We start from the raw sequence: 18428 nt of genomic DNA, 5'->3' as shown, positions 1-18428 counted from the left end.
CTTGATGCAATTTTAAGGAGGAAGCTGCTAGTGCAGCAGTTAAACAAAATAAAGGACATTTCATTACCATCTCTCCAAACCAAAACAACTGGGGCAGAAACTTTTCACTCAGTGACAGAGAGTCATGCAACTGGACACTGCGCGTTTTTCTGCACCACGCTGCAAGAGACAGCCCTAACTCTCACTCCCTCCTTTCCTGCCGAGGTGAACAATCCCGAAAGGGAGGAAAACAACCTCTGCCCTCCGGGGGAATCTGTGGACGCGCCGGAAGTGACACGCTTGGCTCCACACGCACGACCCACCCTCCAATGCCCACACTGTCCCAGCAATTGAAGGGCGAGGAGGTGCGCATGCTTGAAGGAAGCGGAAGCCCGGATTTCCGGCTGGCTCGTGGGGGTGCGAGTTCCCAGCTTCCGGGTGGGCGTGTGGTGCCGGCGAGCTAGTGGCCGGTGGGGCGGCCGGAGGACAGGACCATGGAGAAGCTGCGGCGCGTCTTGAGCGGCCAGGACGAGGAGGAGCAAGGCCTGGCGGCGCAGGTAACATCCCCGGCCGCGGCGACGGCGGGAGGGAGGGCTGCGAACCGCCGGCTAGGAGACGCCACCGCGCGCTCGGGACTGTCTCGGCCTCTCCTGCTTCGCTGGGGCCTTTCTCGGGACCCTCCTCTCCTGCGGCCTTGTTCCGTGGTCCCGGCAGCGAGCTCGGAGGCACAGAGCCCGGGAGTCGGGCTGCCAGTGGCTAACCCAGGGATTCCATGGCTCAGCTTCACCCCGCTTTGTCTCTGAAGGTGTAATGAATGAGATCAGGGCTGGGACCTCGACCTGAGTGGAGAGGGGAGCTCAGATTTCTGAACCTGCACCGTGCTAAACGTCGCCTATGAGGACAGCCCATCTTAGTAATGCATGCGTTTTATTAGCAGAGCCCTTGTGTTTGCATGTGACCCAGGCAGGAGACATGATAAAGGCTTACTTCCTTCAGTAAGAGTTTGAAATAGGCAAACAGGAACTGCTTTGTATTTTGCGTGCTAGCACATTTTGCTGTGTCTTAGCACAGAGTTGGAACACTTGAACTTGAATTGTATTACACGAAGATCTTTTGTTTGTTCCTTTTTCATTGCTGACTTTCTTCCTTGTTGGCAGGACTGTGAGCTAGTCTCTGTTAAGACAAGTGAAATCTATATTGTGTTTTTTGGTGGTGGTGGTGGTGGTGGTGGTTTTTCGTTTTGGAGACAAAGTCTCACTGTGTAGCTCTGGTTAGCATGGAACTACAGAGGTCCGACTGCCTCTGCCTCTTGAGAACTGAAATGTGTATTGTAATTGCAACACAAAGGTATAGTAACTTCAGAATTAGCAGTATATCTGGCTTTCCGAGTTGCTTGATAGTAACAACTGTTTCATGTTTCACTCTTTGCTCTAGATCTGTGCTGTAGCTGTTACCACGTGTAGCCGTTTAGATTTGAACGGATTAAAATTTAAAATTTATTTCTTTAGCGCACATCACATTTTTAAGTGTTCAGTAGCATGTGGTCAGTGGGGATGTTGTTAGTGCTCTGTAAGCCATGGGGACAAGGATGTGATCTTGTTCCTTGAAGCTGTTCCTGGAGGAGAGAAGAGCGTGTATTGAAGAAATTGATCAAAAATTGTACTGAGGGTCTGGTGGTGGTAGGCTGTAGGCTTGAAGTGGTTATTCACTCCAGCAGGTCTTTGGCACTATCGATGCAATAGTAGTGATGGACAGAGCCTCTCATGCAAAACATTTACATCTCAAACAAGGGAAGGTTAACAGAAAGCACTCAGCGCAGGTGGAAAGTGCCAGGGAACAGGTAGACTGGGTCAGGAAGCTTAGGGTTGCCGTACTGCATAGGGTAGTTGGTCTCCCTGGTCCCACCCGGAGAGAGGGGCAGGTGCCGAGCCCTGAGAACAGTGTGGCCTGTGTGTGCTCGTCCAGTGAAGAAACCACGGTGATTGGAGCAGAGGGAAAGAGGGCTGAGTGTAGGAGACAGGCAGGCGGGAGGTGGGATTCTGGATCCTGTGGCGGCTCCTGGGCTGTGGAGAGGGTTTTCGTTTTGTTGTGAGTGATTGGTGCTGTGTTGGTCACTTTCCTATCGCTGGCCACAGCACCTGGCAGAAACGGCTTAAGGAGGATGCATTGTGGTTCCTGATTTCAAAGGCTTTAGTCCATCATGATGGGGAATGTATGGGGGATAGTTTAGTTCTTGAGAGCAGGGATATGGCAGAGTTCACAGCTCCAGGAAGGGGAGAAGGCAGAAGTCAAGGACAAGATATAGCCCTCAAAGGGCCATCCCCTAGGGAATGACTTACCATCTTCCAGATGTAGATGGTAAGTAAGCCTTACCATCTTCCAGAACCTCCCAAAGTAGTGCTCCCACCTGAGAGCAGAGGATGCTAACACAAGCCTGTTCATGAGAGGATTCTCAGCCATGTTGACTCAGGACGACAGTTTTCTTATTCTTTTAAGATTCGTTTTTATTGAGCTGGAGAGGTGGCTCTGTGGTTAAGAGCACTGGCTGCTCTTCCAGAGGTCCTGAGTTCAATTCCCAGCAACCACATGGCAGCTCACAACTGTCTGTAACTCCAGTTTCCTAGGGGATCTGATACCCTCACACAGACATGCATGTATGCAAAAACACCAGTGCACATAAAATTAAAATCAATAAATCATTAAAAAAAAGATTCGTTTTTACTTTATGTGTATAAATATTTTGCTTCCCAAGGATGAGAGGTGTGACATAGTGATAATAAACAGGGGTACAGAGTCATGGTGGCCTTGAAAGTAAGTAGGTGTCTCTGGGAAGAAGCATGGGCCAGGAGGGAAGAGTGCCTAGCCTGCTGCTTGTTCTACAGGATGTGTGGGGAGAACATGTGCCCTTGGGAAGGCCGTAGCAGAAGGTGACGATGCTTAGAAAATGGTGAGGACCAGAAAGTTTGTGTGTAGAGTTCAGGGTGTTCTCAGACGTAGCTGCCCTGGCTTAGCGGGACTGGGAAGTGTCCTGAACGGAGCTTATTGTACAGCAGGATGGAGTAGGTCCTCTGAGTCGATGGTTTTATGCTTGTCCATGAGCTTACTGAGGCAAGGGTGTCCAGGTGCCCTGGAATTTGAGCCACTCCGTCCTGCTGCTGAGGGGCTTGAGGCCCAGGATTGTCTCAAAACTAGGGTTCTGGGCCCTACTTAGGTGCCTAGTGGGGCTTCCTAGGGGGAAAGGCCTGAACCAGGCCTCAGAGAACCCAATCTTGCTCTCCTACCACTGTGGCTCATAGAGTTAAACCTTAGCTTCTCAGAGCTGCACTGACCTGGCCCCACCTCTTCCTACTACCTGCCAGGACTCACTGTGCGTCCAGTCTCTCTGCTCCCTCTGCTGAGTCTTCTCCTGTCTGTAGCACAATCTTTTTTTCCTGGAATGCTGCACCTGGCTCCTCAAGCAGAGTCTGCGCTTGAGCGTTTTCAGCGACCAGTCCTATCCCTTGTTACTCTCCTGTTTGCTCTGGCAGCTCTTCTCACCGTGACTGCCCTTCCATTTGCACATGAGCTCCACAAGGCTGAGCCCTGTCTGGCTGAACTGTATGTTCACAGACTTTGACCAGAAGTCTAAGAAGAGTTTATTTGAGGCTCACAGTTTCACAGGGTGAGTCCATGATCATCACAGGAGGGAACATGTCTGCAGGCAGGTGGCCATGGCTCTGGAGCAGTAGCTTACAGCTCCCATCTTGATACATAACCATGAAGCAAAGATAGCTAACTGGGAATGGCATGAGCTTCTGAAACCTCAACGTCCACCCCCAGTAACACACCTCTTCTGGCAAGGGCACCCCTCCTAATCCTGCCCAAACAGTTCCCCCAAATATTCAAAAGATGTGAGCCGATGGACTGTTCTCATTCAGAACACCATGGAAGCTATGAGTTTCCACTGTTGCCGTTGGTTTTCTCTGTTGTCAGTAGGTGGAGTTGTCTGCTCAGTGAGAAGTGTTGACGCAGAAGTAGGAGGCTTGAGGAAGTTGTTGTAATATAGAAGCAGTGAGAGAAGAGAGGGTAGAAGAGGAGAGGCGCAGGCTTGCTGCAAGGCGGGAGACCCAGAGTGGAGGCAGCATGCGTACAGCTTTGGATGCTGTCCTGAAGCAGTGTTCAGTGTGATTGCCACTGAAAGGACGGAGGCTGAGGTTCTGAGCAGGGGCTTGTGTGGCAGGTGAGGGAGCAGCTCCTCAGACATTTATTGTTGTCTTTGTTGTTTGTTTGTTTTTAAGATTGATTTACTTTTGTGTGTATGAATGTTTTGCCTACATGTATGCATATGCCCACTGAGGCCTGAAAAGGGCATCAGATATCCTGGAACTTGAATTAGGAATGGTTGTGACCGCCATGTGGGTGCTGGGACTTGAACTCTGGTCCAGTGCATCTGAAAGTTCTCTTAGCTGCTGAGCCATCTCTCCAGCCCCAAGACTGGGATTTTCAAGCAAGGCTTCCAGAGATGGTGTTAAGGTTATTTTTACATAACTGTATTTGTTTTTCAATTTCTCTCTTAACCTAGCTATCACACAATAACAGACTTTTAAATATTTGTTTAATAATAAGCTTCACAATACAATAAGTGAGCAGTTATTACTCTATTCTCAACTCTCTGAGCTAACTTGGTTTCCTCCCAGCTCACATTTCAGCAATACTTGCATTTTTTTAGATGTGTTTATTTATTTTATATACAATGTTCTGTCTGCATGTACTCTGCACAACAGAAGAGGACACCAGATCTCATATAGATGGTTGTGAGCCACCATGTGGTTGCTGGAAATTAAACTCAGGACCCCTGGAAGAGCAGCTAGTGCTCCTAACTTTTAAGCCATCTCTTCAGCCCAATACTTGCATTTTTTAGTTTTTCTGCTCTAGCTCCTCTCTCCTGATGTTTCCTGGACCTCTCCCATGGCTGAATCCCCTACTTCCTCCTCTAACTCCTCCTTCCCTGGCTGGCAGGAAGTTCAGCCCTATTCTCTTCCCTGCTCAGCGCCTGGCTGTAAGCTGCTTTTTATTGGCATACTGTGGGACAATTGGAGAGCGGTGTTTACACAACATTTGAGACAGGAGATCCTCAGAACAGGAACAGCAACCAGTGAGGGGTACAGAAATAAGCATTTAAGTAACACAATAATCTTATGCATACAAGATGGAGTGATTGCAGAAAGAAAGAGGGCTCTGGCAGTAGGTCAGTTGGTGGAATAAAAGAGAAAAGCAGGATGGAGAGATGGCTCAGTGGTTAAGAACACTGGCTGTTCTTCCAGAGCACCTGGGTTCAAATCCCAGTGCCCACATGTCAGCTCACAACCATCTATAATTCCAACTCTGAAGAGATCTAGACTCTCACACAGACATGTGTGTAGGCAAAACACACAAGACACAAATGATTTCCCAGAGAGAGAGAGAGAGAGAGAGAGGAAAAAAGCCACTGGAGATGGGTTGAAGAACAGAAAGGATGGGCTGTCAGTGTTGACTATGGAGATCATGCAAGACCCGCTCGCTGTGTGGGCTGCGGTTGGCTTTGTAGTTGGTCCTGAAGAAGAGGACAAAGAAAACTGGTCAGAGGCCCCTAGGGGCAAAGTGGCCTTGGACAGGGCCTTTAGCCTTTGCTCATCGTTGTCTTTTTACATGCCGGCCATGTGGGGAGAGAATTGGAGGGAATGCAGAAAATAGAACTTTTGCTAATTGAAAGGCACAGCACACATTCTCCTGAGGACTGGTGGTGTGGCCCTGGGCTTAGCCTCTCAATACAGGTCAGAGGTGGCTTCATTTGTGTGGTGGGCCCATTTGTTCTCAGTGCCTGTACTGAGGAGTTAGTGTCCGTGGTTTAGCTTTGGGTCCTGATTTCTTGCTGTGTCTTATCAGTGTTCTCCTGGTCAAAGGCTTCACTGATGAGTGTGATGACAAGTCCTGGAGAAGAGAAAAAGTGGCTCTTATTTTGCAGGAACTTTGTTTCCTCTTGTGGTGACACATTAAACAATTGGTGGCAGTTTGTGGAGTGGAGGTGGCAGTTGTGCATGAGTGTTTTCTGAGACTAAAGAAGTGACAGATGATGGGCTGCTCTTGTTGGCTAATAAAGAAGCTGTGGACACAGATGCTGCAGAGCTGGAAGGTTGGGTGAGAGGCTTTCTGCGAGCTTAAGTGTCGTATCCCTCACGAGGTTTCTGTAACTACACACATTGTAGGCTTGTGGACTCCATGTTTTTCATGGGAGCAGTTGGTCATTACATTGCATTTTTAAGATCATCACATGGAAATGGTAGTAAGGGGGAGCCAACTATTGTACAAATAATTACATGTGCGTGTTGATGGGGAAAACTACGTGGGCCCTCGTTAAGGAACTGTTCTTTAGATTAGAAACAATGCAACGACTTAAGGTCTTAAGAAAGAGTAAAAATGGGTGTTTTTTTTTCTTTTTTCCACGAATTCTAATATTGTAGGATTGCACCACCCTTTAGAAGTCATGACTAGTGTCTGTCACCCTGTTTAACTTAGAGTGAAAATTGTTTGCATGTTTCTGGTGTGTGTGAGAGCAGAGTCTGAAAAATGAACCACTAAATCATTTGTTAAGTGATGTACACACTTGGGGTCTTTTATTCTACGTTTAAAGTACACACAGTCCGTAAATCCCTGCAAAGAAGGGGCTTCGGGTGTCTGTAGGCTGTAAGAGGGTGGCATTGCTGGAGTCAGAGTATCTCAGTTAAAGTGCACTGCATCGACACTGTGGATGTAAACGTGCTGTGTTGCAAGGACAGAGGACTCACTGCTTGTCTGCTTTCCATGCTGCAGAAGGATTCCTGATGATCTGCTGAGGTAAGGAATGTAATTGTAAGCTGATGCACAGGAATTCCTATTGCTGTCTCACACTGAAGCATCCTAAGCTAGTGGTCTTATTTTTTTTTTTTAAGTGTATATGTAGTGCCCATTAGAAACATAAATTTTGGGATAGAAATTCTTGTAAGTTTCTAGTTTCAGGCTTTGAACTTGCTGTATAGCTGAGGCTGGCTTTGAACTCATGATCTTCCTGTTTCTACTTCCCAAGTACTGGGAATATAGACATGCATTACTGTGCCTGGCTAAATTTCTGGTTTCTTCAAATACTTATTGACAGTTTTTCACCTTGTTGGTAAGGTGAGTTTTAACAGTGTACTGGGACAATCTCAGAGTATTCATTGAATTATGAGATTATCATATTGTCCAAAGAATATAGGGTTTTCTACTTCCTACAAAATTTGGGTAGAATTTATATGGCATATAAAAATGTTGGTCTATAATAATTTTAAAAAATTGTCTGCAAAGTTAGGAGTTATGCTGTTCTCAGAAGTTGGCTCTAAATGAACTGTTTGTAATGGAGGTTTCCAAGTGTGTGTATACTGCAGGTCCCTATGGCTGCCAACTCTGGTTTCCAGCCCAGAATTCTTGTTGCTATTTCTCTGTAAGTTGTACACACTCACCCCCACTGTACCACCAGCCTACATTCAGATATCACAGTGAATTTGCTGCCAGGCATGGTGGTATATACCTTTATTCCCAGCCCTTGGAAGGCAGAGACAGGCAGATCTCTGAGTTCAAGACTAGCCTGGTCTACATAGTGAGTTCCAGGACAGCCAACACTAGACAGAGAAGCACTATCTGAAACAAAAGAAAACAGAATGCTTGCTTATATAGTCTAGATTCATCCATGTGATCTAATATTCTCAATTGTCCCTCTTCCCTAAGGTCTTGGATGCCTCATCCCTCAGTTTCAACACCAGATTGAAGTGGTTTGTCATATGCTTTGTTGCTGGCGTTTTCTTTTCCATCCTTGTGAGTTAAGGCTTTGTTTAATAATATTATATTATTCTTAACAAATAATATCATTTAGAACCAACAAAAGTAGCCTGTTTTATCTAAATGTCTGTTAGATTATTTTGATGGAATACAGTGACCTGAAGTAAATGTGTAGGGATTGTTTAGAAACATTACAGAAAATAATATGGTGATTTGGGGAAAATGTTAAAATTGTATTTAGAACACCAGTTTGTGTTGAAAACTGGACAATCAATAATTTAGATGTATTCTATTAAGCCTGTTTTAACTTGGCATTCAATGAATACTCAGTTTTAGACCATGTGTGGAGATAGTTCTGCTACAGCACATTTATATACACACACAAGAGACTATAGTCTCACAGTTGTGTTTAAGCATGTATATTTCTTAGGATCAATTGCCATAGTAGCACTTTCAAATTTAAGGCTCTTAAGATCACATTGTTATTTAACTAACTGTAATTTCTGCTTTAGGGAACTGGGTTGCTATGGCTTCCCAATGGCATAAAACTCTTTGCAGTGTTTTACACCCTTGGAAACATTGCTGCGTTGGCCAGGTGTGTGTGTACTTTGGCTTCTCAAAATGCCTTGTTTGCTGTTGCTACCAGATTTCCTTTCTAATAAGTCTTTGTAAGTAGCATGTTTTTGTTAATTGTTTATAATGTCAGTTCTGCAGCAGAACTTATGTTCATTCTGTAATAATGCTGTTGTATAACTGAGTACCAGGGATACCGAGTGGCCAGCAGTACATTTGGGGAGCACAGAGGCCAGATCCCAGCCTGGGGTGTGCTCCAGAGCCGAGCTGTGTAGCTGCTACTTGGAGTCCTAGCTCTTGTGGAGTGGTTGTGTGAGAAAGAGCCTACAGAGGAAGCTAGAAACAGATCCGACAGTATTGGTACCTGCAGTGCAGAGAACTGAGGGTGGTGAGCAGAAGGACTAGGAACAGTTGGGTTTGGCTCTAGTTTCTTCTGAGACCATTGCTGTGTCAGAATGAGTAGAATGTGGTAGTCCAGTCAGTTTGTGCTGCTTTAACAATACCTCAGACAGTGAGAACAGATGTTTTTCTCACATTTCTGCAGGCTGGGGAATTCAACATCAGGGCCTCACTTGTCTGCTGAGAGCTGCATCCTGTGTCCCTGGGGGGTTGCATAGACTCCCATGTTTGGAGGGTCACCTTCAGGGCCTTGCTTCCACCCGTATGGGGATGGGAGGCAGTCTGTGACCTCTTCACCCCTTCACGCCATCATACCAATAGCATGTTAAGGCCACAGCATGTCCTGGAGTGTCCTTTCAAAATTAAGGGGGAAAAGCCCAAGCATGGTGGTCATGGGTGTAAAACCGGTATTCTGGAGGAGGATACAGAACATTTGCAAAGTTGAGGCCAACCTGGGCTGTGGAGCAAGACCTTGTGTCAAAATGAAAATGAATAAGTACTCAGTACTCAGGAGGGTGAGGCAGAATTGTGAGTTTATCTTGAGCTACATAGACTGTGTCTCAAAGTAACAGCAACAAATTAAGTTAGGAGGGAAAGCTCCCAGTTCAGGAGGTTGAAAAGGAGTGTGAAGTGTTTAGGACTGGCCTACGCTTTGTCCCAGACAACAACAGAGACAACAGTCGCAAACAGACGCACGGAAAAGTAATAGAAGAAATAAAACAACTCACGCAGTTTATTTTTAGCAATTTTATTTTTGTATAGCCAGACACATCACTAGATCCATCTCTTGCTTTGTTTCAAATAGTACATGCTTTTTAATGGGACCTGTGAAGCAGCTGAAGAAAATGTTTGAAACAACAAGATTGCTTGCAACAATTATTATGCTTGTAAGTAAAGAATGTTAATTATATAAGCTTATTGAACTCTTTGTTTCCAGTATTGCTGTGAGTACCTCTCTCACCCTCTTCGTGTGCATGTGTGTGCCTGTGTGTCTGTGTGCGTGTGTTTCTCTTAGGTAAAATAATAAGGCTGTGTGATTAAAGAGTTTGGCTTATACAATACTATCTAATATGATCGACTGTGCTGCTGGCTTCCTGTTACATGTGTGTTTAGAGGTGGGAGTAGTTAATGAAAATAGAGCTGGTTTTACTTCATTTTTAGACCCTATACCTGTTGGGATGTGTGCTCTTCAGGGGTAAGAAGAGAAGGTGATTACTTCTGAGTCCATCAGAACCTTCTTAGGAGAACTGGAATTATAATTTATATGGCTTCTCTCTCTTCTGTTTGCTGACTTGGCTGATGTACCTTCTCAGTCCCTTCCTGTAGTGGGTTCTTACCCTGGATGTCACTTGGTGCTCTAGCGTGTGTCTAGGGGAGAGCAGAAAGCTTACACTACTCCCTCATGGCCCAAGTCGTGGGGTATATGCATTGATGGGTCCAGGAACCAGGCTCACATCCCTCCTCCCATCTTTCCTCTCTTTCCTTGTCCATTTGTTCCTGAACATTGAATTCTTGAAACGTTTGTAACAATTTAAGAATTTAAGTACTAGCATCAGCTCATCTTTCTCTCTCTCTCTCTCTCCTTTCAGAGTAGCTTTTCAAAAATAAGCAACCTCTATTAGTTTTTAGATACAGAACTTTCTCTCTCTCTCCCCTTTCAGAGTAGCTTTTCAAAAATAAGCAACCTCTATTAGTTTTTAGATACAGAATATTTAACTGTAGTTTGTCATTCTGTCAACTCAAACTCAGTTTGGCCTAAATTTATTTACTTATTTGTTCATTTATCTGTTTGTTTATTTTTATTTTTTATTTTTTTATTTTTGGTTTTTTGAGATAGGGTTTCTTTGTGTAGCCCTGGCTGTCCTATAACTAGCTCTGTAAATCAGGCTGGCCTTGAACTCACAGAGATCTGCCTGCATATTTCTCTCTGGTGCTGGGATTAAAGGTGTGAGCCACCACTGCCCAGCTCACCTTAATTTTATTTTATTTTTTATGTCTTTATTCAACATCAGTTTTATTACCAAAGCTTAGTGGCTGAATCTCCTAGATTCACCTATATGAGCACATGTATTTACACTTAACTTTATCTACTTTAGTAGGAAATCACATTACCCTTTTACTGAACTACAGGAAACTTGTGTTTCTCTCATACTGTGCTTAGGGTTGTTTTATTAAAAATATCTCCGCACTTACTGTTAGCTTTTTTGGTAACGTACCTTGTATGCATGTGTTCAGTTGAAGACTGCTAACATGCTGGAAGGATAAGGCACCTCTTCTGGGACCTGTCTGTTTACACGGTGTACCCTGATGGGACTGAGTCAGGGTGTTTGCAGGAGAGTGTTGAATGTGAGCTGAGTTACTGCACACACAGACTCTGTCTCACAATGATGGTGAAGACAGCCCACTGCCCCAGTGCACACCAATGGCAGCCTTGAGGCAGTGGATAGAAGCTCTCTCTGGTTAGAGAGAGGAAAGCTGAGCCCTAAACAGGACTCCCAAGCAATCCTGACCCCTGAGCTGACTATGGTCAGACTGGAACTACAACAGGCCTTCCTAGCTTAAACTCCCACTTGTGTTCTGCCTAGCCTGCCAGGTGACATGGCTGTGCAGCGTGCTCATGCAGTCTCATGTGTGAAGCATTGTCCGTTGCTGTAAAGGGAGCATGGTGGAGCATGCTGAAGCTATTGGCACTGCCAGTCACAGCCCGTTGGCACTGTTGTGGGCATCAGCAAGGCATAGGAGCGCCCTCTTGGCTACTCTAAACTTTACTCTTCTCTTCAGTCTTTACTCTTCAGTCTTTTCTTTACTCAGCCAGCATGTCATTTAGTGCTTCAGTTTACTAGGACAGGGGATAGTGCTGTCACAGGCGACAGAGTCCACTGTCTATAATTATATATATAGAATTATATAGAGAGAATTATTATTCTATACTATGCTATCCAGGCAGATGAATGCATGAGAGTCTACATTTTTGTTGGGTCCTTGGAGAACCTCAGATTCTCATTACCTCTTTCCTTCCCTTTAGTTGTGCCTCGTATTTACCCTGTGTGCTGCTCTGTGGGTAAGTTATATAGTCATACTGGCTTTCTGCTCTCTTTCCCCACTCTACTATCATCTTAGAATAGTGCAGAGGCCTGTTTCATAAAGCCCTCCAGAATGTCGATATCCTTGAAACAAGAGACATCCCATTGGCTAGATGTGGGGTGGAGTTTGCTGTCCACAGTGTACACAGCGATTGTTGTTAAGTGTAGGTCCCTGTGAGCACTCACAGGCTAATGCCAGTTGCTGCTCTGACAACATCCTATACTGGCAAGAGCCATGACAAGGCCTTTGTCCTCTGCTTTGTCTGCTTCAGACTCTCTGTGTGCCTCAGGGTAAAGCAGCAGTGTGATAGGTCAGACCAGAGAAGAGGTCCAGAGAACAAGCAAATCAAAAATAAGAATCTCCATCATAAAAGAATCTCCATCAGGGCCAGGTGATGTCTTTAGTCAGCGCTGTAGAGGCGGAGGCAGACAGATCTCTTGAGTTTGAGGCCAGCCTGGTCTACATGGTAACTTCCAAGTCAGCTAACGGCTCCATATGCATGCAGTTCTACCACAGTGCACATGTAAAGTCAGGGGACAACTGGCAAGAGTCAGTTCTCTGCTTCCACAGTGTGAGTGCCAGCGATTGGACTCAGGTTGTCAGGCTTGCCAAACAAGTGCCTTTACCCACAGATCCATGTTGTTGTCCCCCTCCTCAACCTTTAAAGGTTAGGCGCTAGGCAGGTAGCTCAGTAATAGAGAGCATTTGTCCAGCTAGGGGCAGGTCCTGGATTTGATGTTTAACACTGCCTCCCCTCTTCCTCCAAAAGACTAGGAATTCTCAAGTCAGTTTCTTAGAGCATTGTAGGAACTTTATATTATCCCAGAAACCTGTAGGCATGATAGTGCATGCCTGTAATCTCAATATGTGAGAGTCTGAGGCAGAAGGATTGCTGAAAGTTCAAGGCTAGCCAGGACTGTGTAGCAAAAACATCTCCAAAAAACAAAACAAAATCTTGAGAAGGAGCAAGGCAGTGTAAGTAATTCTGTATGGAGGTTTGTTTGTTTGGGGTTTTTGTTTGTTTGTTTTTCTGAGACAGATTTTCTCTATGTAGCCTTGGCTGTCCTGGACTCACTTTGTCTTCAAACTCAGAGATCCACCTGCCTCTGCCTCCCAGAGCGCTGGGATTACAGGCATGCAACATTGTGCCCAGCTCTGTATGGAGTTTTCTGGCTTTTCAAATGTTATTTCTAGGAAAAGTTACATCACTTTAAAGTTGTAACCTTAAAGAATTCCTCTTTCCAGCCTTTGCACAACTGTAGTAGTCAGTTAATGCTGTGTATTTTACAGGGTTTAAGGTGATACAGACGGCATTGGAAAGGAAATATACCTTCATAGATGATGTTTAAGGCTTTTAAATACATAGGAATAAAATTAAATAACTAAACAGGGCTATCTATTTTAAAGGGGAGAACTGAGCCTAATGATAGTTTTATAGTCCTGAATAGTTTTTGCCCTTGTCTGTTGTTTGTTGCTAGTGGCGGAAGAAGGGGCTGGCGTTGCTCTTCTGCATATTACAGTTCCTGTCAATGACCTGGTAAGTGTTCTTAAACCAGCTATAGAATGAAAACCACCTGTGCTGTTGGAAGCATTGGCTAGATGCTGGAGAGCCCTACAAAGCTGGTAGTGGAATAGGGGGAGGCCATGCCTAAGAGCAGAGCCCTGCAAAGACTGATGGGGTGAGCCCCATTCTGGACAGTGCGCCTCCCTGGCCCTTCTAGTGAGAGCCACGGTGGCAGGGTGCACCAGCCATGGGGGTGGGCTACTGTGGAAGAGAACTGATCAGAAATGTAGACAAAGCCCCTTGACTTCTAATGAGGACAATCATAGGTGAGCCTGAGGCTGTCAGGTACCCCAGGCATTCAACCTGCTGCTGCTCTGTGCCCTCTTTGCAGTCCCACAGCTCCTCATCACACTCAGCCTCTGTTCACCTGCTGGACACTTGTCGGGTTGAGTGTCCTGGCCGCCACTCACCTCACTCCCTGTCAGACGATGGAGCCAATTTCCTCTCTCAGAATAGTTGCAGCCCTTCTTGATTTTGTTGCTCCAAGTCTTTGCCCTTGTCTGTCTCCCAGCTGGGCCCAGCTCTTCTTCTGGCTCTGTTTCCCTTTCCACTGGCAGGTGCCACACCCATGTGATTCACACTCACCATGTGGTGTCACTTGACTCTTTCACTACAATGTGAAGGCGCATGGACTGTTCTTTAATGCTTTGACTTTTGTGTAATGTGTCCTCAGCTGGCTTTTCTCTAGGAAGTTGTCACCAGTTCTTAGTCGTGTTGGTTTTTGCTGGAAGGATAGAGGGTAACTTCTGCAAAAACCTTCACCATTAGCATCAGAGCCACTGTGTGTTTACTAAAACACAGATAGCAGTTGGGAGTGGAGCCCCATGAGAGAGGACCTAGGTACATCCCCAGCACAGCAGACAGCACACCCTACAAGCTGCTTGAGAAGCAGTCCTGTGATCCGGAGCCGTAGGTCTTGGAAAGCTGGCATCTCTCCCAAGCTGCTGCTCAGTGCTGTTGCCTGAGCCTGAAGAGTCACAGTTTGAGAAGCACACCTGTATTCCACTGCTGAGATGGCAGCAGTAGTAGATGTGGCCAGGGGGAAGGGGGGAGGCTTGGTGTAGAGAAAGTGTCAACAGCCTTGACTCTCTGTTGCAGGTACAGTCTGTCCTACATCCCATATGCAAGGTGAGCTCTGAATTTCATTGTACTCCTTCGGGACATGAGTTTAAATAATGTTCACAATAAGAGATTCAGGGCTGGGCATAGTGGCACAGTTTCTGAGTTCAAGGCCCGTCTTTTACATAGTGAGTGCCAGGCCAATCAGGCCTACATAGTGAGAGCCTGTCACAACAACAAAATGTATAGGAGGCTTTTCTGTTAACTTTGACTTAGTTGCTTTAAGAGAGTTACTTTTCAGAACGAGCAAAAGCTTGGCGGGTAAACTGCCGTTAGGTGATCGTCCTGATGCACAAAGCAGCTGGAGTGCTGCATACCTCCTGCCTTGCTGTGTGAACACTGTCAGGGGATTTGAAAAGAAAGCTGCATCTTTCTGTTGAGGAAGAAGCAGAGACTCCAAGCAAGGATAATTCTATTTGGAAAATAATGGGGGAAGTTATGGGGAATCAAAGCATAGTACATTAATGTTCTCAGCTAGCAGAAAGCTCACTGGTCTACCGGTTGGAGGCCAGGTGTGATAGTTAAACGTCCTAAGCCGCAGAAGCCATTGTATTCTGCCTTGCTCTCTCTTTGTGCTTTTCTAGAGGAATGTAGTGATTTAGTCATAGAAGAAAAACATGACTTAATTACAACCTTAAACCTGATAGATTTAGAATCAACAATTCTGGTGAGGTAGGGCTTTGTCTCTGTGTAATTTGGAGACACTTTATATGTTTTGTTTTGTTTTGTTTTTTAAGCAAAATTGTATACCTAATGTGAACAATAGACGAAATTCTGCTTTTATTCCATTTCTTATTATGAGTGATTATTTTTGACAAGCACATAAAAGGAGAAGAAGCAAAGCAGTGGGGACTACAGGGAGGTGGCTCTGGAACAGGAGTGCAAAGGTAATTAATTGACAGAGCTGGAGTAGCTGGGCTCGGTTAGGAGAATTCCAGTGTTCCTCAGTGTGGAGGGAAGGTCAGAGCGACACACTGTCCTTTCACATCCAAGTCGAGGCTCTGAAGGCGGCACAGCTGCTAGAAGACGACCTTGTGCTACATAAGCTAAGGCTCCTGGATTGGAGAGCAGCAGGCCACATGTACAGTGCATTTCAGATTTTATTAGTGGGCATTTTAACAGTAAGTGTTGTTTGTTGTTTTGATTTTTAATTTTAAGCAAACTTAGAGAAAATGTGAAGGCTGAACGAAGTTTGTCACATGGTTTTGGGAATTCTTAAGATGCGGTGGTAAATATTTTACTTTAAAAATCAGATTCACTACTTCCTGGACTTGGAACAGGCAGCTTTGCTCACACTTTCCCACCATGATGGCCGGCCTCTCTCTCTGGGCAAATCCAAGCCTGGAAGGTCCTAAGACAGAGTCTGTGTGTAAACTGGTAAATAACCAGGACAAAGACTGAGACAGCCAGATTCCACAGAGGAGAGCACAGGCGAAGCTTGCTGCCCTTAACCCTGTAACACTCTAGAAACACTGTAACCAAAGAAGCTTCAGGAAGACAGGGCTTTCTTGCCTTCATTTCCCTTATGTCCACCACTGAGAGAAGTCGGACAGGAACTCAGGCAGGAACATGAAGCAGAGACCATAGAGGACACTGCTTGCTGTCTTGCTCAGGGGCTTAGGCCTAGCCACTGTACTGTAAGGCTCAGGAGCATTTCCCAGGGCCCGGCACTATCCACAGTGGGCTGAGGCCTCCTGATTCAGTTAGTAACCAAAACAGCCCCCACAGATATGCCCACAGGCCTGTGTGAGCCAGCAGTGTTCATCTCCAGTTGCACCCGATTTACCGCAAGGGGCAGGATTCTGTTCTTGTCTGGCTGAATAAAGTTTCATTGTGGAGCTGGAGAGATAGCTCAGGAACACTGGCTGCTCTTCTGGAGGACCAGATCATCCATGTCAGGTGGCTCATAACTGCCTGTAGTCCCATCCCCAGCTCCAAGGGATCTGTTTGCTTTTCTGGACTCCCTAGGCACCCACACTCATGGCAAACACTCACACAGACACACACAATATAACATATACACAAAATAAAATTAATCTTAAATATATATATACATTTTCTTCATTCACACCCACTGTTGGACTTGTAGGCTAAGTCCATAGGTTGGCTGTTGTGATCAGCCAACATGGGGATGCAAGTTTAAAAAAAAATCCATTAATTCTTCTAAAAACTTAATTCCTAGATTGTTTTGTTATTGAGATTCATTTCTTTTACAAAAGTCAGGGTTATATGCTAGTAAAAATTCTCGTAATAAATACCACGTCAAAACTTAGCAAGAATACTTTAAAAGCACTTACAAGTATTCTAAGTGCTTCTTCCCAATAAAGCTTTGGTTCCTCAGAAACTGTGCCAGAGTCCCAGCCGGGCTTGGAAAGTTGTTAGTGAGTGCAGGGTCTCCCCTGATGCCCTGCACACTGCTCATGATGTGTACATTCACATGCTTGCGTTCTCTCTCCCTCAGGGATGCGGTGCTCAAGTGCTGCTCCTCATTCCTCAGTTAAGGCTGCATCTGCCCTGGAGAAGCGCTTGGGAATGGTGCTGATGCTAGCCTGGCCCAGCCATCATTCCAGAGACTGCAGTAGCCTCAGCCCGTGCCATGTACTGGTGAACCGCACTTGTGTAGCGTTCTGATCCCTGCCCATTAACCTGTTCTTCCAAAGACAAGGAGATCAAAATCATTGCCACCTGTAAATAATTTTTACTCAGTTTTTAATCTTTACAAACAGCTTTTGAAATGTGAATATTTAAGGTATAAACCTGTATTGTAAGGTTATATCCAACATATTTGGCTTTTTAAACGGTATACAATTTTAAAAGATTTTTTTAACTTTAAAAATGTGAAACTTTATATACTTTAAGCCTAAAATTACTTATTACATGTAATAAAAATAATATATGTATTTTACAGTTTTGAAATAAACCACTCTTGGAAATGTAACATTTTCTGGATCAACTTTATAATACATTAAGTAGCTTAGCTGAAAGAAATTCATCTCCGGCTCTGTATAAGTTGAAGCCTCTGCTTCAGTGACAGGACAGGGTATGAAAAGGAAACCAGGAACTGGAAGCCAGCTGGCAGAAGTCCACACTCTTAATCCCAGCTCTTGAGAGGCAGAGGCAGATGGGTCTCTTGAGTTCATAGTGAGCTACATAGTGAGGCTCTGTTTCAAAACAAAACAAACAGAAAAACCCACCTACCCAAAAAGTGGCCCAAGGAGGGATGTGTTGGGGCCACTGGTCAGAGGTGGCCCCAGAGGTGACAAAGACAGTACACCACTTTCATCCCAGGGAAGAGATAGGGGATGAGGAGGAAGAGGTTTTGCTATCACAGGACGGGAGATGGCTTCGGAGGGCAGCAGCATATGTGACTGGGAACTGTCTCCTTCGGGTCCCCACAGGCTGACAGTAGCCTAAGCAGTGCCAGCAGGAGTACATTTGTGGGGACAGGGTAAGTAGCCATACACCAGAAGGTGTGGCTGAGGCAGGTGCAAAATAAGAGGGAAGGCATCCTCAGTGGTGTGCTGGAAGAACCACTCGTGTCATTGGCCTGGTGAGTGGGACAATACAAGTGTCATGGAGATGAGCTGTAAGGGCAGGGTGGAGGAGGCTGGGCCATTGTGGACAGTTCACACTGCTCAGTGTGTCAAAGAACAGAAATGGTGGGAGGGGACAGGCAACTGGGGACACACTGAAAACTGTGGACTTGGGGGCTGGAGAGATGCCTGGTTGAGAACACTTGCTGCGCTCCAGAGAACCTGAGTTCAGTTCCTAGCACCCATGTGGTGGCTCATAACCATTGTTAACTCCAGTTTTGGGGGCTCTGAGCCCTCCAGAGGAACCACATGCACATGGCGGCCAGATACACATGAAGGCAAAACAGTGATATACATAAAAATAAATC

At 45.5% G+C, this 18428-nt stretch overlaps 1 protein-coding gene across 1 annotated transcript; it reads left to right on the top strand.

Annotated features, from left to right (window-relative positions):
* Nucleotides 1-315: 315 nt before the first annotated feature.
* On the top strand, nt 316-17465 carry Sft2d1 (SFT2 domain containing 1). The gene is made up of 8 exons (XM_055615891.1): nt 316-536; nt 7738-7824; nt 8301-8383; nt 9566-9647; nt 11786-11821; nt 13323-13381; nt 14507-14536; nt 16989-17465. Exons 1-8 carry the CDS (start codon nt 474-476, stop codon nt 17026-17028), a joined length of 480 nt encoding a protein of 159 aa, XP_055471866.1. The 5' UTR covers nt 316-473; the 3' UTR covers nt 17029-17465.
* The last annotated feature ends 963 nt before the right edge of the window (nt 17466-18428 follow it).

Source organism: Psammomys obesus, unplaced genomic scaffold, assembly GCF_907164565.1.
Source record: "Psammomys obesus unplaced genomic scaffold, mPsaObe1.curated_primary_1811, whole genome shotgun sequence".
In the NCBI taxonomy this organism is placed as follows: Eukaryota; Metazoa; Chordata; class Mammalia; order Rodentia; family Muridae; genus Psammomys; species Psammomys obesus.
Note: the sequence above shows the minus strand (reverse complement) of the source record. Positions and strands in the feature narration are given on the sequence as shown.

What these genes read in the sequence shown, in the direction of transcription:
- Sft2d1 (XM_055615891.1), top strand. Translation starts at nt 474, where the DNA reads ATGGAGAAGCTGCGGCGCGTCTTGAGCGGCCAGGACGAGGAGGAGCAA. An exon ending in TTGCAACAATTATTATGCTT is followed by an intron (nt 9,648 to 11,785) that starts GTAAGTAAAGAA and finishes CCTTCCCTTTAG; the next exon opens with TTGTGCCTCGTATTTACCCT. An exon ending in TCCTACATCCCATATGCAAG is followed by an intron (nt 14,537 to 16,988) that starts GTGAGCTCTGAA and finishes TCTCTCCCTCAG; the next exon opens with GGATGCGGTGCTCAAGTGCT.